Source organism: Gordionus sp. m RMFG-2023, chromosome 1, assembly GCF_954871325.1.
Source record: "Gordionus sp. m RMFG-2023 chromosome 1, tfGorSpeb1-WG-v2, whole genome shotgun sequence".
Classification (NCBI taxonomy): domain Eukaryota; kingdom Metazoa; phylum Nematomorpha; class Gordioida; order Chordodea; family Parachordodidae; genus Gordionus; species Gordionus sp. m RMFG-2023.
In genome coordinates, this window is record NC_088775.1 from 2,555,754 (window position 1) to 2,582,547 (window position 26,794).

General features: G+C 27.7%; 1 protein-coding gene across 1 annotated transcript; it reads right to left on the reverse strand.

Moving 5' to 3' along the window:
- Positions 1 to 25: 25 nt before the first annotated feature.
- Positions 26 to 14,970, reverse strand: LOC135931709 (uncharacterized). Its single transcript, XM_065468985.1, has 17 exons — positions 14,722 to 14,970; positions 14,598 to 14,674; positions 14,446 to 14,554; positions 14,257 to 14,403; positions 13,896 to 13,995; positions 12,436 to 12,549; positions 12,178 to 12,255; positions 7,212 to 7,409; positions 6,511 to 7,042; positions 6,210 to 6,435; positions 3,752 to 3,903; positions 3,255 to 3,440; positions 2,461 to 2,663; positions 2,054 to 2,189; positions 1,913 to 1,974; positions 850 to 984; positions 26 to 318 (listed from the first exon to the last, which is right to left on the reverse strand). Exons 1-17 carry the CDS (start codon positions 14,920 to 14,922, stop codon positions 194 to 196), a joined length of 2,781 nt encoding a protein of 926 aa, XP_065325057.1. The 5' UTR covers positions 14,923 to 14,970; the 3' UTR covers positions 26 to 193.
- Between the last annotated feature and the right edge of the window lie 11,824 nt (positions 14,971 to 26,794).

Here is a 26,794-nt window from a genome sequence, read left to right on the forward strand (position 1 = left end):
ATAAAAAAATATAAGGTTATTATAAATACAAAATTCGAGCCCTATATATATATATACACACATAATACACATTAAAAGATCTAATCGATTATTACATTTATAATTCTAATATTAGGATGAAAAAAATGTAACTAAAAAAAGAAGAAATACTTTGATAAATTACAACATATTAATATATATAAATATAAATGTTTCAAAATTTTCTCTTGATTCCTCGGGGAGAATTGAAATTCGAATCCGTTCCTAATTTTAATTGGTCAGACCAAAAAAACATTTTGACAAGGAAATACGTGGTCTTAGCTTCTTCTTCGCCTTCTCCTAGTTCATAATAAATATAATATAGGGGATATGTATAAAAAAAAAAGAACGTAAATATTCCGACAACTTAAGCATGACAGTTAAGCAATGTCCGCCTATCGTGGAAAATATTCTATGACACGCGCAATCACCTCCTCACTGATGACTATAATCGAGTAAAGCTAAAATTATAGGGCCATTCCGAAAAACAATTCTTTTTTTAATCATTTCTAGATAAAAAAAAACCCCCTGATTCAGATAAAAATTGATCTTATTACTCAACTATGCTGATAATCGAGTCGAAAAACGATCCTAAAATGTATTTCATTGGGGGAAAAAAAATGTTCATAAAAGTTTTATCTTGGTTTTCTATTAAAGGCAATCCTAAAATTTGTTGATTTTTTTTTAAAAAAAACGAGTGTAAATATGTACAAAATAGGATAAGCTTAATCTCTACCAATAAAAAAAACCCCCTACAAGTTTCGATAGAGAAAAATTAAATTTTAATTTTAAAAAAAAACTAAAAAAAACTAAAAAAAACTATTAAAAAACCATTAGTAAAATCTCCGATATCTTTGGGAGCCGGCAAAAGGGTGAAATTGGTGAGACAAATCGCTTTAACGGCGTCCGATATGGAATCGAATTCGGCTAAGGCTGTTTGGCAAGCGGATTTCAAAATTTTTTCATCTATTTTATTTTAAAAAAAAATATAAATAAAAAAAATATAAATTTAAAATACATTATTAATTTTTTTTATTAATCGGTATACAATAAGTGGTGATGTAAAAAAGCCCATTATCAGAGCCTAAAGATTTGCTGGTAGCAGGCCGGAAAATGCTTGGACATCTATTTGCCAAATCTCGATGCTTACATGAACCGGGCCGTTTCGAATGTACAATAGTGAAGGTCAACATTCCGGCCCTATCGGTCTTAGCCCGAAACCGATCTTTTTAATTTTCCGGTTAAGACCTTTTAAGTTTGCTTTACACTTCGATTAATATAACTTTTCTCTTTTTTTGGTATATTTAAATTTTGTGCCTATTTTTCTAGGGGAGTTATTTTAGTATTTGCGAATTTTTAGTTTATTTTTATTTTGAATATATGTTTGTCACAAATATGCATGTTTTTTTTTTACTTTATAGTCCGAATAAGCAAGAATTAAATTGGGGTAAAAACCAAAAATATTTTTAAAATACGGTTCTGGATCGTTATTTTTAAAGTCCGCGGCCAGGTCCGGTTAGAGTGCATAGGTTCGGTCCGAACCGTGACCTTCACTAGTAATATTATAAATACAACAGGTATAATTCATTTGTCGCCTAAAAACTTTTTGCTTATGGATAACCAAAAGTTTTGACATCTATTAACAAAATTTTGAGGCTTAGACAACATTTTCCTGGCTAAAATATCGAGTTAGCCATTTTAATAATCGGCTCAAATCGTTCAGTTTAACAACACTATTTAAAATAGGGATGTGCCGATATTTCATATCGGATCTGATCGGGTCGATATCAATTTGATATCGGGAATATCGGATCGGATATCGACCTCCAAAAAAGTGGTATCGGTACACTCCTAATTTTTGAAGGTCCGAAATTTGTATAAAATTTAATGCAACCTTGGAGGGCCATAACATTGTAAGATTCGGAAATATTCTTGAGAGCCGTTTTCGTCTGATCCCTTTGGAATGGATTTTTTTTTAAAAAAAAGAAATGATTTTAAACACATTTAAATAATTTGCAAGTTTACTAATTCTTACCAAAGGATGGGTTCGGTCTCGGAGACGCCATCTTTTACGTGTTCAAAAAATTGATCTCCGTCAGTCAATAAAATTTTCGATGGTTTGGCGTTGATAACAGAATTTACCACGTTTTCGGTGCTAACTTTTGGAATATCTACAAATGAACATCGTAATAATATGGTCATTACATTTTTAAGGCTTATACCATTATCTTTCAAAATATTCTCTTATTTTCAGCATATTATACTACCAAAAAAACCTGTACATTTAAAAAAATGTCGTATAAAATTCAGTATTAAAAAATCGCCATTTAGTCCGAGGCTTAAGAAAACGCTAACTTAAAAATCTACCATCACTGGTAAATGATATATGATACCAAGGAAAAAGAGGAGTAAAATATTTATAAAAAACTATAAATAAATTACCGCCAAAAAGCTCCAACACGTTCTCTATTCCTATACCCTGCGGCAAATTACAGATTAGCAATTTGCCGGTGGGAAAACTGTCGGATACTCCCATGCAATATTTCTGGTGAGGGGAAGAGGAAGATAATAGGATAGACGACGAGGGCAAGATGGTAGGGGGTGTTTGTTGGTGGACGAACTCGGCCAGCTGTTTGGGTATTCGTCTAAAATTTAAATTATAATATTTTTCTGATAAAAAAAAATGGTCGCAGGTGGGCGAGTTTGGATTTTCTAAAAAAAATTTTAAATATTTAAAAAAATGGCGGACAGACCTCTAATACTTATTTCGTAATAGAGAAATATTTCTATAAGTTAAAAAAATATATTAAAATAAATAAGGACCCACCCCCACCCCTAATCAGCTGGTTCAATATAATTTTTAAACGAAAGTTTAGAGGAAAGGGAGCTAAACAATTTTTAGATAAATTGGCGGGTAAATTTTTAAGAAAAAAAACATGGGTAGGCAGGAGGCGTGGTAAAAAAATAAAGAGTTGGCGGGCTTTTTGGCACAATCCCGACTTATCTAAAGGCAAAGAAGGGTTTGTTCCGCGATACTATCGAGTGCTGTTAAATCACCTACCTTTTGGCTAATTCTAAAAAGGCTTAGGCAAGTTTTTAATCATAATAATATTTATCCAAATCTTCAAGTTGAGGGCTCAACTTAGAAGTTTAAGTCATTTTTGGGGGGGTAGGAGTGGTGGGAGGGGGGGGGGGGATTGTCCTAAGTTAGATCATAGCAAAAGCATATTATTCACCTTATATCCAGAACCGAGAAATCTTCCACGCAAATCGGTGTCCCGTCGAGTAGGCTATTTTCGTCCTTGATTTCTAGCTTCGCCCTGATATCCAACGAGGCCTTGTAAGAGGACGCAACTATAACGGGGTCAGGGCTGTCGAAGGGCTTTTTGGCGGGTCCGATTTTGAGGAAAAAAGTTTTGAGCCTAATAAATTTTAAAGGGAAAATGGAGTCAGTAATCTAATATTAACCTGGCCCTAATTCTAGGCCTGTTTTTTTCTTTAAAATCTTTACTGAGTTTCATCAACTCTATTCGACTTTTGTGCAAACAAATCCTAAACTAACAAAATCTCTCTCTCTCTCTCATAATTCTTAGAAAAATAATGGTCCGGTATTGATTTTAAATATATTATTTAAGGATCTTCAATCCAATGGATATATTTTTTCCCCCCTATTTTATTAATTTTGTAATTCCGGGGGGAAAAATTTTTCCTAGATTCTTCTCAATCATCTCACTTTTGATCCTTATCGTGAGCTGGCGTCGTGGTATCGAAGCAGAGCGGGGGCATATGCCTATTCAAGACGTTTTGGTTCAGCATACGGGAAACCGTGGTTGAGTCCCTCATCTCGATCACGGCCCGGTCAGGGTGGTTGCGAAGAAATTTGACCTTTGGGGCGATAATTGGAAAATTTTTGAATAATACGTTCATATTTTATTTTATCTTTCAAGATTATAAATCTATTAATTTATTTTATAGATTGATTGTGTAGTAGGGTGAAAGGGAAACTTTTCGGTTCTGGAGACGATTCGCCAAGAACGAAGCGGAAATAAACATGATGAACTGCATTCGCGGTTAGCGCGAATTCACAAAATACGCCTTGTATTTTTGCGTTTACCGCCGCGAATTCGCGTTGCGACACGTTCTTCAAAAAGAATCGGGAAAGGATTTGACCGCTGTCATTGCAAAAAAAATTGCAGAAACGAATAGATGCCAATGTAAGGCACCTAGCATGTCGGGTACATCTCATACAACCCACAGATAAAATAATAAACTTGTGAAAAAAAAATGCCAAATTCTAGTTGCCCTAATTATTATTTTTTTAGTTTTTACAAGTGTTTTCCCTAGCATCAAAAAGATGAAATCTTCTTTGCGACATCTTATAAAGGGTGAGGTTAAATGGTCCCTAATTGTAATTGCTAGACATGAATGATTGGGTTAATTCTATTCTTAACATAAAATGTCTATTCATAATTGCCTCATAAAGAAAGTAGTTCTCAATGCCGTAACCCAAAATTTTTTTGCTACCAGACTTTCTTATCTAATAATTAGTTCGCAAAATAAAAAATGAAAAACGCAATCTATCTTCTAGCATATAATTTTTTTTGAGGGGGGGGGGGGAATCCACACTCTTTTAAACAATAAACAAATTTGTCTGGTTTGGCAAATGTTATTTTGAGATAAAAGAATCTATCCCTATCAAAAAAAAACAAACTAACGATCATGTAAAATATGCGAGAAATTAGGGAGCCTAATAATGTGCACAAATTGAGCGTTTCGAACGCTGCGTTGCAAGCGCGAATAATGCATTTCAAAATGGCCTCGTGCAAATTAGTAAAAATTACCGTTTGGCGTTAGCAACCATTTTTTTACAAAATGTAAATAACTTACTTATAATCCTAAAGAAAGGAATATTTATAAAATTAAAGAAATGAGAAGGCAGACGATAATATAATTTTCGAAGACACATCCCTTTTTTTTTAGAATTTATTTAAAATTTTGAAATCGACGGATATCATTAAACAAATGGCAAAACGTAAACGCTCAATTCGTTTGCACTATAACATTACTCGATAAAATTTGTGGTAAAATAAAAATGAAGGCCCTCTCCCCCCCTAAAAAATCTTGAATAAGCTTATAGTGTCCGATATATAATCTTAACCTTAGAAATCTTACGTTTGTGAGCAAAATCAAACTCAGATTTAGAATTCATATATATAGGAGATTTTTTTGGCGATCCTAGCCCGATCTCTAAAAAATCTTGTGACCGAGCCCGTTTTCAAGTAATTTTTTTCGTCCAGTCAAACCCGAACCCAGCTAAAAAAAAATCGAATTTTAGTTTAAATATTATAATTGTCGTGACCTGTTTTATATAAAAATGTTAATTGATTACATTATAATTGATAGGTTAAAATGATATAAAAATATTTTATTATAATATTGAAAGCATTTAAGCATAGAACGCGTATAATGTATTTTTTGTGAGAAGATTTTAAAGATAAAATTTTGGGATAGAATAGGAATTAATTTTTTTACAAAATAACTTCTTTTCATATATATATGATTTCTCAAAAATTATATTTATTTTTTCTTCATGAATATAATTTAATTTTTTAAAACGTTACAAGAATTATTAAAATAAAATTTTAACAAGTGTTTCGTAAACGCAAAAAGAAAGCAAGTAAAGGTTTAAATAGAGATAACAAATCGTTAGCATCCACGTTTTAATGTATAAATAACTGTCAAATAAATTCGTTAACAAAAATTCATTTCTCTTTAAATTTTCATCCAATAAAAAGAAAATATATTTAGCCCGCGGATAAGATAAAAATAGAAAAAGTAATATTTATCAAAGTGATTTCTTAAATATTTTTATAGTTACTATTAAGTGCAGAATTAATTCCTTTATAAACCAACATTTTTGTAAATCAAAAAAAAAAGACATCATAATAATATCATAAAAAATATGGCAGTGGCGTGTTTATGGGGGATGGGGGGGAGGATAAAGAGGCATTTGATAATCCCAGCATTCCCTCAAAAATAAGATTTTATTAATTTTTGATTCCCCCCCCCCCAGAATAAAAATCCTAAATGCGCAACTGAGTCAGAGCAATTGAAAACCGATTCGGAATTGGGCTAATTACATTTACGTATATATGTATAAATTTATTTAATTTCGAATTTAATGCTCTAACCTTCAAGACGACCCCAAAGGCAGAAAACAGATTGAAAATGGCGCGACAATTGAACTGCGAAGGTTCAATCCCAAAGAGGACAAAAACGTTCGCCACGCTTTCCCCGTTCTGATTGGCGGCCTCGAAGTCTCCGTGGGCATTCACATGAGCGTGAAGTGGGTTGATTGACATCAATGGCGGTGGTTTGTTATTAAAATGCGAAGAACGTGGAGATGGTCTTCTTTGGCTATATAAATGATATAAAATATTGCAATTAAATATTTGCCATCATGAAACTATTTGCAAATTTTAAGATACATACTTGAAAATAGCGTTGCGAATGACGTTGAGCAATAGAGGTGGTGGAGGACCAGCCCTTAACCGAATACCAAACCGGTTGCCAGCTGCCCTGGCTCTCATGTCGTTATTAAAATTACTGAGATTGATATTATTCATGGCTCCTCTAGGCATAGGTGGCGGCAATCGATTATTTAACAGCTGATTATGGATCAGCTGATTACCGAGATTCGCATTGGGAATACTAATTGGAAGATGGTGGTCATAGCTCCTGTTAATCAGGTGGTGAGAGTTATTCGAGCCCAGCCTATCGAAAACGGATTTCGGTTTTGAGTCCAGTTGGTTACCGTATTCTGCAAAAGAGGTATTCGGTTTCATTCCGCCACCGGTCCGATTAAACCCGGGTGATGAAACATTCGTGACACGAATTACCAAAGGGTTTCGAGGTTCAACTAAGATGGGGTGGCTAGTGTTGTAGCTGTTGCTAATTATAGGTTGATGAGGCTCATAACCATTATTAGGCAAATGAGCTTGCAGAGGGTTGGGTTGAAAGTAGGCTTCATTTTAAAAGATACAATTAATTAAGTATCGAAAAATAAAATAAATCACTCAATTTAATATATTATTATTTTTCGCTTACTATTTGATGAATCTATAATTATAATGTTTAACCTTTTTTTATTATACCTACTTTAAATTATCGAACGTATTCATTTAAGTTTTTACCTTGGTCAAGCTCCATCTTCTCTAAAGCTGGTCCGGGATCCATATGCGTCGGTTTTTCTAGGGTTATAGCTGCAAGAGCGGCCGCCTTCGCTGCTGCTCGAGCAGAGGTGACCGAACCCGTGGATGCTAAATAACGATCGTAATAGATCGAATAATAAGGATGAGCTATGATCCGTGATTCGTCTATTTCACTTGGTTCTAATTAGTTTTTTTTTTAAAAATTAATACACCTGTTACTTAAGAATATATAAATTTGAACAAAATAATATGATTAAGGGCCTCGTTTATAGAAAACGCGTTACACTTTAAGCGTTGGGTTAATTAACGCGGAATTACAAAATTAAGCCAATAGGTATAAAGCGTTATGATTATAACGCTATGATAAAATTTAAAAAAAACATATGTTACGACGCGTTGATCTTCTTAAATCTTATATAAAATAATAATTATCTCTATTTTGGCTTTATCTTAAATTAGTTGTTTTTTTAAACTTAATCAGCTGTGACAATGCCGCTCTAAGATAACGCGTTTACTAAAAAAAGAACAGAAGAAGCTTCAAATAAACTGTTCATAGGTCCATTCAAGGTTAATTAAGTTTTACTGCACTCTTGCAGATGATTAATTAGGGGTAACCATTTGACAACCATCTTGAATATTGCTAGTGCGAAAATAGAGATAAAAAATTTTAAACCAAACAAAATTGGTAGTAGGTGTGGCTTTACCTAACTCTACGAATCAATAGATTTAATACGATAATAAGGCACATATACCCAACATGAGAATGTGCCTTGAGTTCTGGCTTAAGGATTTAAATCCATGATAAAGTTATCAGATATCTTTAATGTATGAAATCATTAAATTTTACTTTCACGATGGCTCCTTTCGTAACTAAGTTTTAGAAGGAAAATTAAAAAAATTTTATTGATATTCTATAGGTTAAACATCGCGTAAATTTATATTTAATAACGTAATATAGGGAAAATTTTCTTTACCCTATAAATATAGTATGTCAAATATGTAAAGCGTAAAGATATTTAAATTTTAATATTTAAATTTTAATATTTCGTAATTTCACAAGATATAAAAATAAAATTATTTTCATCAAAAATATAGGGCTTCCCATTTAGAGACATATAAGCATCAATCATCTTTCGTAAGGATTTGAAATAAAAGACAATTTCATTCGTTCTATTATCACGGACATAAGAAAATTCATTACATACTCCCATTTCTCTCAACATTTTATCAATAATAATGCATTGAGGTATATTATAAGCTTTAAAACAAAACATCATCACGTAAAAATTGAAAGATTTTGATGAAAAACTATTTTTTATCATATTACTCTTTTATTTATATATATATACTCTATTTTATTTTTTTATTTTTTTTTACCTTTTATAATTTTGTAAATTTGGATAAAATTTTGACAATCGAAAAGAAAAGTCAAAAAATTTTATTTGTCCTTTTATCATCTCCCATATCGAACGACGAATTTGATAAGTAATTCCTTTACCTTTTATTTTTACAAAAGAATTCAAGGTACGGATATTTTAAACTTTTATTATTTTACTTTGTTTTATTTATTTTTTCAAAGAGAAAAAAAAACGAAAAAACGTACCACCGTAACCGGGACACCATAAAAGAAACTATTTAAATTAATTCTTTTTTAAATCAAATTTATTATTATTTCTTTATATCTAAAAACATAGTATATATATAAAAAAAAGTTAATTTGAACATATTAGACAATCAACGTTAATATATTTTAAAAATAAATAATATTCAAATAAGACTAATCAACATTCCCCCTCTTCTACAAAGAACAAAGCTTCTTCTCAGCAGTCATCGAGAGCTTGTTGTCCTAGAAGTTTTTCCTGTTTCGATTATTATCATTCCTTATTACATATTTTATTGTTCCGAAATTCAAAATTTTATTCGTGCATATTATTCATATTTTTGATTTGATCAACTATTCCAAATTACATATTCCGATTTATTCCAAATTCCAATATTCGATTGGATTAATTATGAAACATGATAATAACAATTTTGAGAAATGTGAACAACATACGATAAGGATATCAAGCCTACAAAAAACGTACAAACTCACGCAACTCTAATAAACGATTTTATCAAACCTACGTGATAGAATCAAGCCTACGAGAACATTTGAGACTTATGCGCTAGCCAAGATAAAACCGAGTACAATCGAAACAGGAAAAACTTCTAGGACAACAAGCTCTCGATGAGTGCTGAGAAGAAGCTTTGATCTTTGTAGAAGAGGGGGAATGTTGATTAGTCTTATTTGAATATTATTTATTTTTAAAATATATTAACGTTGATTGTTTAATATGTTCAAATTAACTTTTTTTTAAATAGTTTATTTTAGAATTAATTTAAATAGTTTATTTTATGGTTTCCCGGTTACGGTGGTACGTTTTTTCGTTTTTCTTTCTCTTTAAAAAAAAAAATAAAACAAAGTAAAATAATAAAAGTTTAAAATATCCTTACCTTGAATTCTTTTGTAAAAATAAAAGGTAAAGGAATTACTTATCAAATTCGTCGTTCGATATGGGAGATGATAAAAGGACAAATAAAATTTTTTGACTTTTCTTTTCGATAGTCAAAATTTTATCCAAATTTACAAAATTATAAAAGGTAAAAAAAATAAAAAAATAAAATAGAGTATATATATATAAATAAAAGAGTAATATGATAAAAAATAGTTTTTCATCAAAATCTTTCAATTTTTACGTTATGATGTTTTGTTTTAAAGCTTATAATATACCTCAATGCATTATTATTGATAAAATGTTGAGAGAAATGGGAGTATGTAATGAATTTTCTTATGTCCGTGATAATAGAACGAATGAAATTGTCTTTTATTTCAAATCCTTACGAAAGATGATTGATGCTTATATGTCTCTAAATGGGAAGCCCTATATTTTTGATGAAAATAATTTTATTTTTATATCTTGTGAAATTACGAAATATTAAAATTTAAATATTAAAATTTAAATATCTTTACGCTTTACATATTTGACATACTATATTTATAGGGTAAAGAAAATTTTCCCTATATTACGTTATTAAATATAAATTTACGCGATGTTTAACCTATAGAATATCAATAAAATTTTTTTAATTTTCCTTCTAAAACTTAGTTACGAATTAGTATTAAATTTTTCACAGACAAATTATTTTGAAACTTAGTGGATTAAATCCTCTTTACGAATTTGAATTAGAATTTTTATAGATAAACTATTAAAACTTGGTGGACCATATTCTCTTGATTAAAATTAAAATTTTTAGACAACTTAAATTTGATTTTAATGAACTACAATGTTTTGCTTTTACGATTTTAAATATTGAAAGTTTACTTTACTCAAATAAAATTATATCATGGACGAAAAATTAACTCTTACACACACTCAATATGTTCCTAAATTTCCCAAGTTATCAGGAAAATTATCTGAGACTTATCTTAACTTAATAGAAACATACTTTGAAGGACATATTGAGTCAGACTCATCTAAAGTTAGGACACTACTATGTAGCTTACCAATTGAGATTGTAGACCAAGTTACATCGATATGTTCTAAAGCACAGTTAAAAGACTTTAATATTGTTTTTGGTAAATTGAAACTGTTAATTCCAAGTGAGGACTAATTCTAAAATAAACTATTTAAATTAATTCTTTATCCTTATCATCATTCGTATCATCTAGATTATCTAACAATTCTATTATTTCTGGCTTCATATGTCCTACCGATCGTTTATTAGACGACGCTATTGACAAATGGAAGGCAAACACACCCATTAACACCGTATTACCATCAATCATCACACACAAAAAATTTTTCACACCTTTAATCTCTAAATACCAGTCAGATATATCAGTCAATCCACCTTTAGATTGCATTCAACTTCTTCAATTATCTGACAGACTTGGTGGTCATGAATGGTTAGAATCACTCCCTAGTCGCAACCTTGGTAATCTCTTATCAGATGAACAACTGAGAGTAACCATTGGTCTACGTCTAGGTTGCGATATAGTACAGCCTCATGCCTGCGTCAAATGCAAATCACCCGTTGATTCAAAGGGTAGACATGGCTTAAATTGCATTTTTAGTCAAGGGCGACATCAACGCCACTCAGCTGTAAACCATATAATAAATAGAAGCTTAACAGCTGCACACATTCCTAACAATCTCGAACCATCAAATTTATCTCAAGTAGATGGTTTAAGACCTGATGGTATGACAACCATTTAATAACACAGGCTGAAATTAAAAAGATAAACAAATACAAAAATTTTAAAAACTTTCCAGTTGTGACTTCTACTAACGGGCATTTTTCGCCTTCAACATTTTTGTTTTTAAAAAATCTTGCTAATAAAATACGACTTTTCACAAATGAACTAAGAGAATTCCTTTTTATTCGACAAAAAATTCAAATAGAAATTTTTAGACACAATTATGGTTCCTTTTTGGGGACTCAATTATAGAATTTTATTTTTAATAATATAATTATAATTTATAAATTATAATATTTTTAATTAGGTGTTATGTGAAATAAATAAATAAAACAAAAGAAAAGAAAAGAAAAAAAAAAAAATATATATAAATTGTAATAATAAAGGCTGTAAATAAAGAAATAGGTACCTCTCCCACCAATTTGTCATACTTATTTTATTTTTTAAAATAAAAATAATGGTTTTTATTTATAAACTAATAAATAAAAATGACGTTGTTTATAAACATGAAAATTTTAGGGAGATATAATGATCAAAAATCTGCAGGCCCAGCCTAAGCCCCCGTGTTAATATTTTTAAATATATCCAGACTGGACCTAAAAATCTTATTTTTTTTTAATCCTATGCCGAGCCATGCAAATGGTACCTCTGCAGATTTCTGATAAATATATTAATGTGTGAAACCAGATGATTATAATAATTGTTTACTCTTGACTGTCATCTTTAAATAGTCATATTCCTTGTTTGGAGATCTAAGTTGATCGATAGGTGATTCATACATATGTTCTAAACAAGATTAAGTTTAAAATAAGGAATAATATATTAAAGAATATTAATTGTGATCAAATGGACTGAAATTGGTCATCCAGTCCAAATGGCCTTTTAAATTAGATCACATGAGTCTGAATTATTTGTTTTCAACTTAAAGTGATCATTCCATCTAGATTTTCATTTATAATTAATTACCCAAAACATGTGTTTTTCTAATACCATTGCCAGCATCGAGGGTATATCTTTTCTCATATGGATTAGATGAAGGTGTAGAAATGGGTGTTATTCCTCCATATATTCCATTGTCGACTAAATAGAAGAAAAAAATGAAAACAAATAAAAAAAACCAAAAAATATATGAAATATAAAGAGGGAAATTTTAAAAAAAAAAATTATATTCTATAAATTTAAAAAATTTCAGAAAGAAACACAGATATATGGTTAGCAAAATAAACGTATTTGAGTTCCAGGTTCAATTATGTTGGAAAATAATAATTAAGGAATGATTTGCTTTTATAAAATGTATTAATATTTATGTGTGTATATGAATAAGGTTTTTCTTAAAGGGCAAATCGAAGGATGGGAAAAGGTTAGGGGGAAGGGATGGGGGTTAAGAACAAGGGTCTTTTTAAAAAATATATGTTATATAGAGAGAGAGAAACTAGCTACTAAAAAAATCAATTTTTTTATAATGAAATGCCAGTAACTTTGTATTGGGCTCCCATTTAAAAACTACCATTTTAAAAATTAATGTTTGATTTAATGATTTTGTAATTACAAAAAAAAATGGCCCCTATTTTTATAATTATATAAATTTTTTATGCCAAGTTTACGTTTGTTGCGACAATAAATATAGTAGTGTAGATAAAATAAATTTCACTTTTACCTTTGTATTAAGGTCAAGATTGACTAAATAAGATGTTTGTGCAAGAAGAGACATATATTATAATATCAATTAAAAAATGGTTTTAGTGAAGTTATATCATTTACTTATTTTTAAAAGCAAAAGCTTTAGTTTGGATGACTTTTTCAAAAGCATGATAAATTTAAAAGAAAATTTTATATTTTGTGCTACTAAACAAAACAATGAAAAACATTTTTTAGCCTTTATAATATTAAAGATTAAAAAAATGTTCAAAATATAATTTAGTAAAGTACGGAAGGCATTCGTTTGTAAAATAAACTTTTGTAGTAAAGATTTTTTTTTTGCCATATAATATATTATATATAATAAATGTTTTTTTTGAATAAAATTTAAAAAACTCAAAATTGCTTTATATACTGAGATTATCAAAATATTATAAATCAATTCCAATTATAATCAAGTGATAAAGAAATAATTTCAGGCTCCCATTAATAATATTCCTATCAAATACAGGTGAAATGTATCAATACATTGTGTTGCCAAATAAATTTGCCAACTTTTTATGTGCCTAAGAAATGACCATAATGTTATTGCTCTAAATCTAAAACACATTATATACGATGTGGGAAGTAAATCAAAACTTAAAAAAATATACTTTGAAATATTTGGAACTTTTTCATAGTTTAAATAATATGTGTGATGATATGAAAAATTGTTAAACTCTAAGTGTCATTGAGTATAAAATAATATTAACATTTTAATAAATAATATAAGATATAGTGACATTCACTTAAAGATGCATTTGGTGTGATATTAGTAACATTTTGTTGTGATTCTTTATCCAAAGCCCAGGTCATGCTATCGTTTTTGGAAACATTCAAATCATCAGTCTAAGTTTTGATATAATTCAAGGTGGCAAATATCATTGCATTATTTATAATGAATAATAAAATTGTGTTTATGTAAGATATAATACATATATAATTTACGACTATATATTTCAATATACAATATTATTTATAAATTCTAATATTTTGGAGGGTGAAATTAATTTAAACAATACTAGGTATTAAAAAAAATATGATGGTGATTTGTATTATTATGTTTTAATCTACTATATATCATAGCAAAAATTTAAAATATAAATATACTCTTGCAAATTCAATTTTGATTGTACAACAATCAGCATATATATCACATCCTTCTAAATTATTTTTCACATGAAATGCTGTGGCTTCATCAGCAAGTTGAACAAGTGCATGAAGCTCTAATTTATGGAAGATGACAATCTTTAAAATCTATTTGATGGTTTATATTTTATCTTATAAAATCTAAAATACTTTTCCATAAGGTTCACAAATTTTTCTTATAGTATCAATTGTTATGGGATATTTGGCATTAATAATTGTAAACAACAAAATATTTGGGTTGACTAGTTTAGTCTCTTTTCTATAATTAAAATTTTTTTGCAATAAATTACAAAATATTTTACTTAGTTCGTTGAATATATTGACTGGTTGAAAAATTGAAATAGCAAGGCATTCCATGTAAATATAAAGGTTTAGATGGCTATATTAAAATAACATGAAATTCAAAACAGATTATGAGCAATTTACTGGTCCAGTGGTAATAACTAAGTTTCGCGCACCTTCTATATTTTCGAATTCAATTAATGCTTGATTGTTCTGTGGCAGCATCAGCACATAAGAAACATTCCCATATTTTTGAACTAAATTTTTTATATCGTTTTCAGATGTTTTAGGAGCCAATCCTCTAACATGAACGACTTTAGATGCTGGTGGTCTTTTAGGATCCATGTATCAAAAAAATACTACAATCCAAAATCATATGAGATTTGGAATCAGACCGTTTTGTTTATAAAAGAATATTATTTTCAAACTAATATAAGGCAATTTTTCTTTTAAAATATTTCTGTTTTTCATAAATTTTAACATCTACTTCGTTGTTAAATATCTTATACTTATATTTCATCAATTTAATTATATTAGGGCTTTATTCATTTTCTATTTTATTTTCTATTTTATTTATTATTTGAAAATTCAAGGAATTTGTCTTAAGTTAGTAAAATTATTTTGATACATAATAATATAACAGTTTTAATTAAAAAAAAATTAATATAAATATTAAAAACAGAATTTTTAAAAAAATTTATTTATAAATAAATTGCATAATTATAAAGTGCTATGTAAATAATAAACTTCATTTTCATTTATTTAAATATATATTATGAATTAATAAACATATATAAAATCTTTTAAATATATATATATTAATAAGAGTGGCATATTAAAGAATGGACCCTTTTGTGGATAAGACGGTCTTTGGAAGTTTAAAAACTACAAATTCTGCAAAGTAATTCCAATTAAAAGATCGATAATATATTGAAAATATAAACGTCGACGTTATCGATCATTATCACTGCACCATTATATCTCCTTAAATCAATTACAATTATATATCCATACCCACCTCTAGAAAATATCCCTTACACTTTAAAACCCTCTCCTCTCTTATAAATCATAATCTACAAAAAATAAAGTACAAAAATTCTACTCCCACCCCTACAATTTTATTCAATTGTAGCGTCGTCATAAATACATATCATTTTCATACTTCAATAAATATCTTAAGGCAAACCTTCACCCCCTTTGGAGTAGAAAACATAGGTAATTAATAATTTTTTGCACATCTGTTAAAGGATTAAAGTAAAGTAGGAACAATTTATCGAGGTACCTAAAGGGGAATAAATTTACACAATTATTGACTCAATATTTACAAGTATTATACGATATTAGGTGGTGAGTTATACATATTATTCATTTTATTATTGAATAACGTTTTTTACTCTCACGAAGTTGAAAAATTTTTTTTAATTTATTAAAAAATCAATATTAATTATTTAGGTCTTGAAAAAAAATTGTAGATAATCGGATAAGATATTTTTTTTATTGTTATTATTAATTTTATTTTTTCAATATGATCATATTTTAATTCATTATCTTAATTTGTGTAGTTTTTGTTAAAAATAAAAGTTGAAATTTTTTAAGAAAATAAGGTCTCGAAAATATATAAATTTTAAAACAAGAAAAGTTCTCTAATAAAGAAAAGAAATAGTTGTAAGACATATATTTATAAGAGTTGTAATTTAAAATATTCAATTAAGTGGTGATTTAAAATATTTAGGATAACTTAATGATCATGAGAACCAAAATTCGACTAAAGGAAGGTAATATACCATATATCCTTTTATTGGGCTTAGTCATATATAAAGAATTAGACTTATGACTTAGTCTCAATTTTTTATATCAATGATTGACCGGTTAAATATATTGCAAAACATTTAAAAATGGAAGATGCTGCTTGTATATGTTAGTAAACTGCAACAGACAAGTGGTTATAATTAATTCAGTAGAAATTAATGATTGGACGACACATTTATTGTCTATTGGTTAACCAATTGCTCTATCTATTTCCGTGAAGACTTTCATATATCGTTATTTTTCTAGATCGCAGAGGTATAATTTTAGTTATCTCTTGTTTGGTTAACTTCTACGTTATAGATGATCTGGAAAACATATATTATTTTTCTCGCCAAATTCTAAGGTGGCTGAAATGAAAATATAGAAATTTGACCTTCATAATCCTAGAGGTTTAACATTACATAAAATTATTTGCAGACGAATGGAGCCATTGGGTTAGTGTATAGGTATTGGGGGGGGGAGTCTCCCAATCACTTACTATAGTATTAAAACCAACGGTATAATTCTATTTATTCTTAATGCTACTTAAATGGCCTACAGTGGATTGGTGTATTTTCTCCCATTTTAAATTCCACTTAATATTCTTTATGATAATCAAGAGCTGGTTATCAATTCTATAGTGTTATATTTGTTGTTTTTTCATTTTTTTCGCGCTCAAATTATTAAAGCGGAGAGATTGTTAAAATTAATATATAGCAGTCACCTTATTGTTTATGTTATGTCATATCGTTTTTTATGTCTATTATCTTTGTTTATATTATTTTTATCTAAAATACTTTTAAATGTAATTTTTTTGAGTATAAAAAAATAAATTATTGTATGTTTATATGATAACTCTCTTGTTTAATATACGATTTTTTAAATAAAGTTAGTTTTCTTCCATAGTTTTTTTTTTCCTTTGCTGCACATCTACAAAATATAAGCGTCTCGATCACATATTCCTCGTCAATAAAGAAATATAAATATAATAAGCAAAAATACTTTATAGAATATTTTTAAAACTAATAGTTTCTTCAAAAATCTTAAATTTGTGTCTAAAAATTAAATTAAAGAAATAAATATTATTATTATTAAATTGAAATATTATATTCATAATTAATAGTTTAAAATTAAATTTTTCATGATTCACGCGATATATCATATTCCAATTACGCTGGGTATTTTTTTGGAAACATATGTCATTCTCAATAGCGTCTCAAAATTTTAATATATTCATACTCAAGCAATGACGATATTGTCTGTATTCAACCAATTAACCAATTATAACATTTTTTAATAAATTTTAATTAATAAACGGGGCAAAATGGGTTACTATGAGGCTGGTTCCGTATTTTTAAAAAGTTAGTTCAGATTAAAGGTTTCTAGAGATGACGACAAGGATCAACAACTATACATATCGTATCGAAGAGGGTATCGTGACGTTCTGAAGAAAAAGAAACGGAAATTATATAATTCTCATAATATTCACTAATTCTTATTGGACCTCTGTTTTGCTTACTTTTAGTGTTTTGAAAAGTTATGCTGTATTTTACCATTTTTTATATTATTATAATCATTTTTATTTCGGAAGAATATATAAAATAATTTTTTTTATTAGTATATATATATTGAAAATAAAACAATGATAAACTTAGTGATTTTTACATGTTTTGTTGGTTTTATATACTGTGTTGGCTTTATGTAATACAAGTCATTTTTACTTAATGAGCCTTTTTATGAATATTTTTATGGGGCTCGGTTCATCATAATATTGAAGTATTGAAATTTAAGGGAGTATTTATTAATTGAAGTTAGATAAATAATTATTTACGTACTTAATTATTTGATTTATTAAATTAAGTTATTCTGTAATATGGAATTTAATTACCCTGAAATATAAATGCGTACTGTTCACCATCCATACCATACAATACAGCTATTGTTTTTGCGGTATATGACCAGGGTTGCCATGTCTCCCCCATCAGCAGACTCCCGCAATTTTTTAGTTTACACGCAGACATCTATCTCCCTCAAAACTACCGCGATCAAAAATCTCCCGCAAAAATCCACCACAAATTTTTAATTTCTCCCGCAATTTTTTTTTTAGTATTTTAACATTTTTAATATATAAATAATAATTTTGATAGACATTAATTGATTATTTTTATATTTTTAAAATAATTTTAAATATTTATTCGAAAAACATGTCTAGTTTGTAAATTTCTTTCTATCCTGTTTTATTTTTATCCAATAATAAATCAACATCATTTCATTCATATAAGTCAGTACAGGGGAATATATCAACATCGATTCAATACAAAAATATTCTAAAATAATAAATAATACAGATGCAACTACATTTGCGGAAATCGTATACATCTATCATGTAGTTCAACATTCACAGAGCTATATCATCACAATGTGGGTCATATCTTTTTCTCATGATATTTAACACTCCAATATAATTGCAAACCTTACTGGTGGCACAACAAAAATGAGCAAGGCTATCACAAGTGTTTTAGTACCTGAATCCTAGAGCTCAATTCTATATGATTTGAAAGATGGGCACCCATATGCAATTATAACAGATGTAACTAATAAGGGAAATATTAAAACATTTCCCTCGATCCTTCGCTATTTCAACAATAAGAACATTTCAATACAATTGTTAAAATTTTTTCCTCGGATAGTGAAAAATCCAACGATGTAGCTAGCCACATAATGATAAATAAAGCTGATTCAGGATTATCAATGATTTGCATGTCAGCTTTCTTCGCTGATAATGCCTCTGTAAATTTTGGCAGAAACCAAAGTTATCGGATTGAGGCAGCATAATTATGAATTAATACCAATTTGCTGTATATGCCATATACTAAGAAGGCAATAAATGTACTATCTCGAAATAATTGTGATTAAATGTTTTAACGAATTTAGTCATCAACTAAAAAAATAATGAATTAAAAGTGTTTTTAAAATTTTACAAACCCTTAAAAAAATACTTCTTAAATAAAGATTTTAAAACCTGTCCTAAAATATAGAAAAAAATTTTTGAGTATGAAATGGCAGAAGCATATTTGGGATTCGTTTCACATGTAGAATCTACTTCAAGCAGTTAATATTCAGTTACAATAAGAATATTATTTATAAAAAAGATTCACAAAATCATGCTACAGCTCTGTTCATCTCTACAAGTTAAAAATTGATAATAAATTTTATGGCACTATTGCTAAAAATATTATATTAAAATGTTCAAATAATACTCTAATTAATACATTTTTAAATGAAGCAGATATTTTTATTAAGACAATTTTAGAATATTTACAATTAAAATTTGATATTAATAACTCTATTTACAAATGTATAAATATTATGACCTTGGAACAGAAACCATCAATTGATGGTTTTTATAATTTAATAAATATATTAAAAATACCGAAAGACATTGATTTTTTGTTTGAGGAGATTGTAATTCTCTCTATTTTTTATGATTCGCCAAAATACTTAAAGTTAGATGGTCTAAAAGCAGAGGAGAAATGGGTAGAATTTTTTCGTAATAACGATAAATCCCCATGCTTGGAAAATATATGAGAGTATGTCTTCTCCTTACCCCATTCTAATGACTCATCCGAGCGCATTTTTAGCCTGATAAGGACTGCCTAGAAAAAGGGAGAGAAATCGAATTGCTTTAACAACATTAGAGGCCGAGCTAATGGTTTAACAAATATATAATATGTCATGCCAGGAATTTTATAAATATCTCAATAACGACGGTAAACATTTAGTTCTATTATTTAATCTCAAATAAAATATAATTAAGTTTTAGCAATGGCGCTATAAAATTTATTGTCAATATAAAGATGAACACATCTGCAGCATAATTTTATGAATCTTTGTTAAGATTCTTCCGATTGCAACTTTTAAGAAATATATCTTTAAAGGTTTATAAAATTTTAAAATTCTATCGATTGCGGGTATTAGGAACATATCGCAACCACCATTGTGCTGACTCAATTCTGTAAATACAGTTTTTACCAAATTCCCTGAGGCATTATCAAATCAGAAAGCTGACATGCAATTTATTGATAATCTCGAATCTGCTATATTTACCATTATATGGTTAACTATGTCTTTGGATTTTTCACTATTTATGGGGAAAAGATTTAATAGTTTTATTGAAACGACCTTAATTTAGATGAAATAGCGGAGGATCAAGTTCCCTTATTAGATGCTGCATGTGTATGCCCATTTTTCAAATCCTCAAGAATTGACCTCCTGGATTTAGGTCCTAAAACATTGATGATAGCCTTGCTCATTTTTGTTCTACAAGTATAGTTTTCATTTATATTATAGTCGTTAAATATTATATAAAAAAGATTCTACAAACATTGTGATGATAAGTATCTCTGTGAATGTTGTACTACAATATAAGTGATTACACCACAACTGTAGTTTCATCTGTATTATTTCTTATTTTTGGAGTACCTTATTATTTATTTAAACGTGATACGTGATAATTAAGCGCCTATCCCTATAATGTTATACACACACACGGTAGATTTCCAATTGCGGTCGTTTTGCAGGACATTCGCATAAAATATATTTTTAATTGTAAAATTAAAATGGTTTTTATTTTATAAAATTTTATCGTGTTTACATTCTTTTATATAAAAAAGATCGTTGGTTTTTTTTATAAATTAATATATTTTAATAAATCAAGATGTTATTTTTTTTGAAAAATAGTTACCGACTTTATATTTATATAACCTAATAAAAAATAATAGGCGGATAATTAAGTGCCGCAAAAAAAAAATTTTATACCGCAATTTTTATATTTCTCCCGCATAATACCAAATTTCTCCCGCAATTTAAAAATTTTGACCTGGCAACCCTGTATATGACAATAATTATTAGAACACATGTTTTTTTTGCAATATAATATTTTTTTACACTTTGTTAGGGATGTAAATTTTTTGGGGAACTATTATTAGGGAAATTTTATCGGGAAATTTCCTTTAAAAAATATTTTATAAGTATATGTTGATTATTTTTTTTCTATTGACATATTATTTAAATAAAAATTTTGAGTATTTTGTTCCTGACCCTACAAATCTTTTTTCCTATATCGAGATTCGGTAACTGCAAACTTCTATTAGGTAACATGCCAAACTCTGGTAGTATGCATATCATAACATCGAAGAATCTTATAGCTACATTTTAAGCATTGATTACTTGGTTTGTGTTACAATTATTTTGTAATATTTAACCGTTTAATAGACTCTTCACTATAACGGAAATGAAGACAATTCATGTCGTAATGTGCCACTGAATAATTTTAGAATGGTAAAACTTTCTTTAAGTCCAGAAATACCGTAAATATTTATTTCATCAAAATACAAAATTTAGAGAAAATACAAAAAAAAAATTGTAAATATTGACATTAGTTATAAGCTCTTTGTCCCACCCAAAACTTAATGGTTGCTGAACTATTTATAATTTGATCAATTGTAGGCAAAAATGTTTAAAAATATAAAAATTAATCCAATCTTCGAGCATTCATCATCGCTTTCATCACTATACATCCTCCTTGTTATAATTATAATTTGAGCTTAAACACTTTATTTTGAATCCAGATGTTATCTGATAGCTTTAAAACAGTAATATTTTAATTTAAATATTTATCGCCATTTTTTTTAGATTTATTTCGAAAGGAGATGGAAGACTTGGCATCTTCAATCATTTTCCAAGTTCATAAATTTTCATTTTTTTATAGCTTTATTTTAAAAAATCACATCGGATTTAACTTTTAAAATTTTTTCGGATTCTCAGTTAAAGATTTAGTTAACTTATCAAGTTGTTTTTGCCTTATAAAAATCGGATTAGGTCTATAAATTATATAATAATATAAGATTTTTTTCACGTGCCATCACCTTGGTGGGCACGTGAAAAAGTCTTAAGAACTTCTCTTAGCCAGATGAATTATTTTCACCAAGATCAAGTCTTGTACTATATATTTGCACACTAATAGTTTGCTACCTATCTCCCTTTTATAATATTAAATTCATAATTTTACCTATAACAGCATTAATAACTTAATTAAAATTTGTCTTTCATGAGCATTTTTAAAAAAAAAACTCCATAAAATAGCAATATCTAAATGATAATCTCATAAAATGTATTAATATGTTATTCTAAATGCTAAAAGGAAATTTTGATAACTTTGAATATATAAAATATATGAATATGATAAGAGAAAAATATGAAAAAAACTGATCGGTCTCTTTTTTTTATTTTTTACTGATCAGCCTCCAAAATCGAGATTTTCTTGGAGAAATGCCAACTTAATCTTATGGCCAGTCCGACCCTTCTTCCTGTTCTTTCAATTACTTTAATAAATTTATTAGATATATATTCTCCCGTATGCCAATTGGTCCCTGTTTCATTTAAATTACAGAATATGGGGCTTGGGATTATTATAATAACATATAATACATTCTTCTCTTATATTTGTCTACCTATCACTAATGAGGATGAAATTTTCATTTTTATCTAATCTTTTGATTACTATATTTTTAATCCTATCATACTCATTGGTTAACAAATTTTTATTTAGTATGATTCTTGAAGGTAATATAAATGCAGGTTTTGAAGATAAAATAATTTCTCCCAGTACACATAATGAGTTAAGGAAAATGGACAATTCAGTATCTATTTAATATGCTTTACATAAAATTCATTATCACTGAAATGTTTTGTTTACATTGCATTTTTTCATGGAAATAATTAATCAATTGAGCTTAATATATTCCATATTAAAAATTAACTTTCAAATTTCTTGTATTATATATATTTCATCTGTTTTAATTATAAAAATATTTTGCAGGTGAGGTAATTAATTAAAGACGAGTATTTTGTAAAATTTTAATATCCAAAATTGCAAATGATTATAAAATTTTATAACAAATAATTCAACCCAAAAATTTATATTAGTCTGTCTATAATGAAACCTGTCATATCTATCAAATAAATTAATTAACTTTACTTAATACATGTCTCTCCAACATTAAATTGACCACCAACCATATCCCACATTTCTCTAACCAAAATTCCTACTCCTTATGGATACTTCCATTATTACATTATCTTATTTTTGTATTAAAAAAAATACTTTTCAGATAAATATTACTTGTGTTGAGCCATTAATATTATCGAGAACATAGGCGTAGCCGGGGGGAGGGCAAGAGGAAATACCCCCCTACCTTCAGAAATTTATCACTCTTTGTGAATATCATTTTAAGCTAATAAAAAAATATCCTTCTAAGTCCTCCCCCACTCCCTGACCCCAAAAATATATGCATATATCTTAAACAATAATTTGGAAGAAAGAATGTAAATGTTGATATTTTTTTATAAAAGCATTTATATATTAAAAAAATGAATCAAAAATGTTTTTTAAGAAATGAAATATAAGCCAAAGATAAGTCTTAAGACAAACGTGAAATGTATTATAATTATTAATAATAGATCCATAAAATTACTAATAATATCAAATATAATTTTTTATAAAGTGAGTAATTTTAATTTATTAATCTTAATAAATGTAAACTATAATTATAAAACTATTGATAAAATTAAATAATAAATTAAATAAAAAAATTGATGCACAATACAGACAGTGGAATATTATACGTTGTATATTTACAGTATATCTAATTTTATCAATTATCATATAACAATCAAGTATTTTTTTACCAATATAGCGAATTATATATTTTAGAAAACTATAAAATATTGATAAGGACATCAGAATATCTCTTAAAGACATTGTGGGATAAATAATATGAAAATTAATTATCATTTTTTATTTAAAATAAAAAGATGATGTTATATAATTGACTGTAATATATTCTCTAACTGTCAAATATGTCTATAAAAGTTGAATTTTACCTAGTATTTTGTAACTATTCCATAAAATAGAGGAATATCAACTATATGTCGACTTACTTTTTATAAATAAATTTCTAATACTTTTTGGAATAAATTATTACCATGCTTTTATATAAATGTATATACAAGTAATTTATTATATTTCAGATAAACGAATAAAAATATATTTCATATTTGTTCCAGACTTATTTTTTATTAAAATTAACCTTTTATTTTATAAAAATATTTTATGACTAAATATAGACTAAGGTAACGCGGCTGAAGGCCCGGCAAAAGCTGTCTGGGGGCGAAGCCCCCATTAATTTTTAACCCCCCCCCTTAGGAAAATCCTGGCTACGCCTATGATCGATAATGATTGAGAATGAGAGCATACATACAAAAGCTAAACACAATTATGATTTATTGACCATGAGGAAAAAATATAGTAGTAAAATATAAACAAAACCATAATTATTTAATCAAAAAAACACATTTTAAAAATTGGAGAAGCTATAGGGAAAGTTTATTTTGTGTTACATCCCTTAACCATGTTGCTGACAAATAAAAAAAAACATTTTACGGCACCGATAAATTTGGAAAAGAAAATTAATTGAACAAGTTCAACCTGTAGTGTCACTGGAGGGGGACCATAGCCCCCTGAAAAATTTGAAGAGTCCCCTCAAAATTTAAAAAAAATGAATGTAATTTTAAAAATAATTCAAAATTTTTTATAAACCCCTTAAGATTGTAAAGGATAGTGACACCTTTCAACAACAAAAAATAAGTGAAAAAAATAAATAACAACTGAATTATTATCCCAAATCATATATAACAAAATCATAATTATATTAATTTTACACATTAAAAAAATATAATAAATCCACAACTAAATATATTATCCATAGTCAAAACATTATAATAAATGGAGAATATAAGAATGATATATTTTTATAATTATTATTAAATCAGGGCGCCAGTAGGATTATACCAGGTGTGGGGCTACATCAGGGACGTCGCTAGCCTTCATAATCTTAGGGGGCTCAACTAAAAAAATTTCTGGGGGGCTTCGCCCCCATACTTTCCAATTTGCGGGCCTTCAGCCGGGTTTTATATTAATATATTATACTTTTATAAAATTTGCTAACTCTGAATAATTATTCTGATTTTCATATTTTGTCATTTATTATATTATGCATACAAAATAAACTGGCATATAAAAAACGACACATAATGCAATATATAATTCTTAACAACTTACACTGACAAAAAGTTATCAAACTAGTATAGCTCTCTGTTACCATTTTAGACAATGTTTTATAGAATGGACTAATAAGGAAATATTGGCCTAAACCCAATCAACAATTTTTGAAGGAGAGAGTATAAACGACCAATCCAAATCATAAAACTCTATGGTGGTTAGAGCTTCCTCTTAGATGACATGATGGAAGCTAGATATGCAATCGAGAAAATTATTGTGAGATATTAAATTTCTAAAAGATTATCTTCCATTTTAAATGATATATAAACGACTACACAGTTGACCATTATTGTTTATCTAAAATATGCAATTATATGCTCTCAGCCGTATAGTAATAATCTTAAATTACATAGCACAATAATAGATGCTGGTTAATTTGCAGTAATAGCCATGACACTCACGATGTAAACTATCAGAATTTATTACGTTGGATAAATTGATAAAATAAAAACACTAAAAATCTTTGGAAGAAATAATTATGCAAATATATTGAAGCCTGGTGTTATTTATACGGCAATGCCATATTAGAAATTCTAACTATAAAATAAGGACCAGAATGATATGAAGAAACAATTAAGATTTTACACATTGTAGTACCACCTTGATTTATTATATCTTAAAATAATAGTAGTTTGTAATAATATCAAAAATATACTTGTATTAAAAATTTAACTCAAGACTGTTTTTCGAATAAGAAAAAAATAGCTTTCCTAAAAACACGTAAAAAAAGAGTAGAAAAGATATCAAATTTATTACATCTATTGCAGGATGAATAATAAAGTGTTTAATTTTTAAATATATTTATATCTAAATAGATGGCGTTAAATACTTGAATGCAATTTGTTATTATATTTATTATTAAAACCATTTATTAGTAAAATTTATTATAATATTAACTGTAATATTTATATAACTGTCAAATCTATAAAAGTGGCATTATATCTAATATTTTATAAACAACTGTATATAGTAGAGGATTATAAACTATATATCTACGACCTTGATAATATTTTTAAGGTATGATATTAAAATGAATAAATATACAGTTGATTAGTCATTTTGAACTCGGCTAATTCCAATATTAAATTTGTTAATTTTTAAATAATATATGATTATATATATTTAATTAGGGTTAAATAATAATTTAAATAATAAAAGTCAATTAAACTTCAACTGTTAAAGCGTAATATTTAGTGAGTTATTGATATTATATTTTTAATACAGAATTTGATTGCAAGCTGACATAGT